At 39.0% G+C, this 6000-nt stretch overlaps 1 protein-coding gene across 32 annotated transcripts in view; it reads left to right on the forward strand.

Annotated features, from left to right (window-relative positions):
- The window catches only part of CEP44 (centrosomal protein 44), a 37530-nt gene extending 32670 nt beyond the window's left edge, over window positions 1-4860 (forward strand). For all 32 annotated transcript variants that reach the window (XM_086414667.1, XM_086414673.1, XM_086414664.1 and 29 more), the window contains one exon: window positions 4432-4860. In XM_086414667.1, the coding sequence (XP_086270793.1) occupies window positions 4432-4642 (211 nt within the window). In that variant the 3' untranslated portion in view covers window positions 4643-4860. The remainder of the gene's footprint in view (window positions 1-4431) is intronic.
- The last annotated feature ends 1140 nt before the right edge of the window (window positions 4861-6000 follow it).

Genomic DNA, 6000 nt, shown 5'->3' on the forward strand with positions numbered 1-6000 from the left:
GAAGCGAAGTTTGCGCTAGGGTACTGGTTCTCAAACTGGGCACTGTGGAACCCATGGAGGTTCCAGAAGTTCCTGGAGGACTTTGGTAGGAAGCACAGAAACCCTGAGAGGAGCACCAGGAACTCTGAGCACTCGTCCCCCATGACTCCCAGCTGATACCTCCCTCTCCATTTGTAAATTTTATTCTTATATGACTTATTCCCATGTGATTTTTACCACTGAAATAAAAATTTGAGAATCCCTTAAAAATATTTCAGTCTATCAGAAGATGTGAGATGACAAAGCAGAATTTTTTTCAGTAGGAATAACCAACAAGTTGGTATTCAGCATGTAAAAAGAACATCCCTAAATAAATATTCCAATAGAATACAAAAGATGAGTTACTGAGAAAAGCATCCTGGATGAGCAATATACAATAAAAAAAAATACAGTCAATGTGCAAAATTTTAAGTCATTACTAAGTTTTATTAGGGTTGTGGTCAACAAAGTCTTAACTCTGAAGTGTAGTCAGTACAATGACTTTGCAGATGGTTTGGCAAAAAACTTGGAAGATGTGCATGTCCTATGAAGTAGCAATGCCGCACCACAGCATATACCTTAGATAAATTCCCTCATAAGTATTGACAGAATTTATAAGGATATTCATAGTATTTATAGTAGCATTTCATCAAATTGCCAACAAAAATAGTAACCACTGGTGACAACTGAGGCTGAAGAGGTAGAATCTTGTATATTATCCTAAGGAGCTTTACCTTGTGAAACAATGGGAAGCCACGAGGTCTAGAATATTGTTTTAGGAAGATGTCCCTGGTGGTGTTGGAGGAGGAACAAGAAGAAGACAAAGCTGGAGGCTGGGGGACTAGTTAGAGAATGCTTACCGGATCCAGGAGAGAAAGAGGCTGAAGGTAAAGAAGGAGCATTGGAGATGAAGAGGGGACAGAAAAGAGAAATACTGACTGGATAAGGAAGGAAGGGTGTTTCTGCCTTGGATGGGTGATAATCACCCGAGAGCATTGACAGCAGTCCCATGGAGTCACTTTAAAGAGCCCTATCTCCAATGAGTCCAACAGGATAAATAACATCCAACAGATCATTTCAGATAAATATTTTGATTTGTTGGCTGTGCTCTTTTATACTGGTTGATATCAATTTAGTATAATGTCTACCTCAAACAATGATTTAGTTGCTTCATAGTAGCAATCAGTTTTCTGGCAGTAGTTTTACAAAGTTCTCCTAAAAGACTCAACTACAGCCCTTTTTCTTAGGACTACTTAAGGATGGTCTCTGCTATGTCCTGGGACTGGCCCTGTTTCCTCTGTTCTCCCAGTGCTATCAAAAGGCAACTTTTGTGCATGGATTCGTCAACTGGGGCCTATCTTCAAGTCAAAAACAGATGACGTTCATTTTGGGTTTGGAATTAAAGACCATAGAATTGGTTGGGGGTTTTGTTGTTGTTGTTTGTTTTTCTTTTCATTTTGTTTGTTTTCCCTGAAAAGTGAAGAAGTATAATTATTAATGTGCAATAATCTACTAAATGGTGATGGGGATTGTAGACACATTGGCTGTCTGCTCTCACGCTTAACTTTCTTTGGGGGATTTACCCAAATTTCCTAGTGGGTAACAATGCTTTCCCTTTCTGAGCCATGTGTTGTTGTGTTGTTTACTTGCTAAGTCATGTTTGACTCTTGCGACCCGATGGACTGTAACTTGCCAGGCTTCTCTATACATGGGATTTTCCAGGCAAGAATACTGGAGTGGGTTGCCATTGCCTTCTCCAGGGGATCTTCCTGACCTGCATCTCTTGTGTCTCCTGCATTAGCAGGGGATTCTTTACCACAGAACCACCAGGGAAGCCCTAAGACAACTATAAGCCTCAAGCAAAATGACTTCAGGTATAAGCCCACTTGCCTTATAACTCATTCTACTGATTCCCAGACACTGATTGACAGATTAGCAGGCCGCCCAACTGTAGGCAAAGAGCTTGGTCTTCTGGGGAAGACGAGTTTCCTTCCCTTGCCTCCATAGCTACCAGAAAAGACCCTTAGCTCTGTACAGTGTGATGTGAGGGTGTGGCTCTGGAGTTGATATACTTGCTTGCACCTAAGTGAAAAGCTGCCATGTGGAACCCACAGAGGAAGGTAGGGAGGGGGTCACAGCATTTAAGATGCTGAAGGAAGCTTCTTGCAAAGCCAAGTCTCCTTGTGGACTTTCACTGCCATGAAACAGTACGCTGCTATTATTAGAGACCTTATGGGTGTAATGACGTACCCAGAAAATTATGCGTAACTTTTGGGAAAAATCAACCTTATTTCTTTAATTATTTTCTCATGACAAGAAGTATTTGATATATATGATTTCTTAACCCTAATACTTTGACACATGTAAAAGATATAAGTATACAACTCAAGCAAATTAGCTTCAACATAGAAGGTATCAATTGTTCTTAACTTTTCAGGTCCAAACTATCATTTAACAACAATAACAACAGTGAGCCTTTAACGTTTAAGATTAGGATGTAAAGAATTATTACAACTATGTTGTTGTTTAGTCACTAAGTCATGTCTCTTTGCAGCCCCATGGACTGTAACCTGCCTGGCTCCTCTGTCCATGGGATTTCCCAGGAAAGAATACTGGAGTGGGTTGCCATTTTCTTCTCCAGGGGATCTTCCCAATCCAGGGCTTGAACCTGCGTCTCCTCGATTTCAGGCAGATTCTTTACCACTGAGTCACTGGGGAAACCCTGTGACAACTATACTTTCCCATTTTATCAGGAAAGTGAATCAGGAGGAGTAGGAAAATACACAGGAAAGCACTTTGCTCAAACACACAAAAAAATTACATTTTAAAAAGAGCTGGTCATAAGAATGTTCAGATAAGTTGCCACCTCTTCCCCTCTTAGTCCAGTTTTATTTGATTTTAAGTTGTAAAAGCTAAAGTTAAAGGAGACATGTGTTTTTAAATTGTTTTCAGTGTATCTTCAAAGTTATAAAGTAGTCAGTGTTAAAATATATCTGGTAGTTTAACAATAACATTTTGCTTCCAGGATAATGTTCTCACACTTTATAGCTTTAAGAATGTACTGTACTCATGGGAAAATGAAGGCTGTTATGAGAAACTGAAGGGAAAAGTTCAAAAGGTAGTCCATGACTTTTTGCCTTTTTTTTTTTTTTAAGTTTAGAGAAAGGATAAGACTGTTTGGATTATGTTGTTCTCTGACTTAGTAAAAAAAATGCTAATGAATATATGTTAACCTTCAGGTTATCAACATTCTTGCTCAAGATAGATTTATAGTAAAAATAGACTACTGAACTGTCTTGTTAAATTTTAAAAGATGAGTTTGGATGAGTTACAAATAACATCCTCTACCCTGAGGTCAAAAAGAATACGCAAACTCAAATTTTTTAGATAAGAAAACTTATTATAGTTTCAACTTTCATGCTTCTTATTAAAATGATTATGTAAGAAATACAGTCTTTTATGGTTTTATTTTACTACATAGCACTCTCTGTTTTTAACATTTTCAAAGTACCACATGTTCATTTTATTCTCATTTTGAAAATTTTTTAAAGTACAAAGAGCACCTTAAACTTTGTTAATATTTTGGTGTTATCTTTTTTATTTTTCTATGTGCACATTCATGTGAATTGTGTGGGTTATTAAAATGGAGATTATATTTTAGATATAATTTTAATTTTTTCATGGGACTAGTGATCATTTTCCATGTCATTATGTTTCTAAATATAAAATATGGATTTTTCACACTATTCTGTCCTAGCAGTTTAACAGTCATTTGACCTTCTTCAAAGTGCTGGGCATAATACCATGATCTTTTAAATAATTTCTCTATTGTGCATTTTACTGGTTTATAAAGTTCCTAAATAGAAAAAGTGCCCATGATAAGCCTTCCTACATGTAAATCTTTGATGGTACATATTTCCTTGGGATAAGTTTTTAAGATATGCAATGATTAAGGTAATTGGTATCTATTTCTGACTTTATGTCCACAAAAGTTATATCTTCTACAAGACTTTTGAAGTATGCACTTGCCATAATTGAATATATTCACTTTGTAGATCTCTACTAATTAGTATCAATACCTATATTATTATATTATGATGTCATCATTGTATTTACTATATATATTTTTTATTAGATTAAGATGATTGCTGAGGCTTCTTATCCCTACAGCTCTTCACCCGAGCCCCACTCCCCAGAGGAAAAAATCTTGACCATTTTAAGTCTTTCTCTAGTGTTTTAACTGTATTTGTAAATAATCTGGTTAGTTTTTGCTCATTTGGTCTACTTCTGACCTTATCTCTAGACCACCTATTATGGAATAGGAAGAACTAGCACTCTAAGTGCTATGTACCCATCCTGCTAATCTGTTTATACACTATTTTAATCTCTTGTGTTGTGTTTTCTGTTTCCTAGAACCTTCCCACATGGAGTGTCCCATCCTCTTGTTCCCACCCCAGCCGGCTGCGTTCTAGGCCTCCTCCAGCCAGCTCGTCCTGGACTCTCCCGGGTCCCTCTCCCAGGTTGCCTCTTCATTTCTGGGACCCCATGTCTCCCTTCCCTTGCTGCACTCGGATGTTTTAGGGGAGCTCCTCCACTAAACCTGGAGCCCCTTCTTCAGCAGTAAGTCTCTCAGTAGGTGGACCTTCACCCTCCGCTTTTCCTTTCTGCAGCATCGCTCTTGTCCATCTGATTTCCATTTTCCACCAGCTCATGAAAACCCCAGCTGATGGCCCCTCACCCATATTCCTCATGTGCGTTTATAACTTACCTATACCTTTGTCGTGGTAAACGGGGTGGAGGGCCCCATGGGCAGGGAAATACATGCTTGCTTCGAATAGAAAACGTGCTTCATTCACTCAAATATTTTCATTGACTTTACAATACAAAAATACAAAATTAGGGCAAGATTGCTAGAAAAATATTCAGATATGACAAACACCCGTCCTTACTTTCCTCCCATCCTCAACTAAGTCCACACAAATGTAAAGGACTGTGTAACCAGAATAGTGAAAGGGACAAACGGGCTGAAGAGGTAGGAATTAAAATGTAGTTCAACAGTGAAAACTAGGAAAAAGCTGGGCAGGGCAAATAAGATAGTTCTCTAGGGTTGGTAAGGATTCCCAGGTGGTTCAGTGGTAAAGAACCCGCCTGCCAATGCAGGAGACAGAGGTTCAACCCCCAGGTTGAGAAGATCCCCTGGAGGAGGAAATGGCAACCCACTCCAGTATTCTTGCCTGGGAAATCCCATGGACAGAGGAGCCTGGTGGCTACAGTCCATGGGGTTACAAAGAGTCGGATAAGACTGAGCCACTGAGCACACACACAGGGTTGGTAGCGTTCACAGAAGCTAGGGCAACAAGGAGAAAGCAGATTGAGTCCTTGTATGTAAGATTGCTCCTCCTGGAGTGGTAATATATTCTAAGCTGTACCATGGCATTCATTTCAGTGGAGTAGGAGAAAGCAGTGGCAAAGGAAAAAAGGGGAATATAATGGGGATACCATTTGCTTAGCCTGAGAGCCTGCAGCATTGGCAGTGCTAGATCCATTCTATTAATTGCATCACTCACATCTTGTAAACACATTTCCTTAGACCACATGTAAGAGGCCTTGGCTCCATTCAGCCCGTTTATTGACTCCTCAAATACCTAACGTATAATTTTTTTTTCATATCATTCTCATCAAATAAAATTCACTTTCATTTTTATGACCATATTTAAAACAGAGAATATCTCCCCAAGTGGTCTTGGGTCTCAAAGTGGCAGAGATTTTATGTGCTTCATGTTTGAACTGCCAAAGATCTCCGGCAATGTATGCATTAACCACAACCACTTAGAGTTCTGGTTCGTATGTTTGCTCAAAGCATAGGGCTACCACCAGAAAGGGTCTCAGCCTAAAAAGAAAATTGCTCTAGTTACGCAGATCCATAAATTCCGGCTCAAGCAATGTATTTTGGGGGTAATAAACACAATTTTGTTCTTAATT

The sequence above is a fragment of the Bos grunniens genome, chromosome 8 (assembly GCF_055505025.1).
Source record: "Bos grunniens cultivar Pamir isolate PY7600 chromosome 8, Bosgru_T2T1.0, whole genome shotgun sequence".
Classification (NCBI taxonomy): domain Eukaryota; kingdom Metazoa; phylum Chordata; class Mammalia; order Artiodactyla; family Bovidae; genus Bos; species Bos grunniens.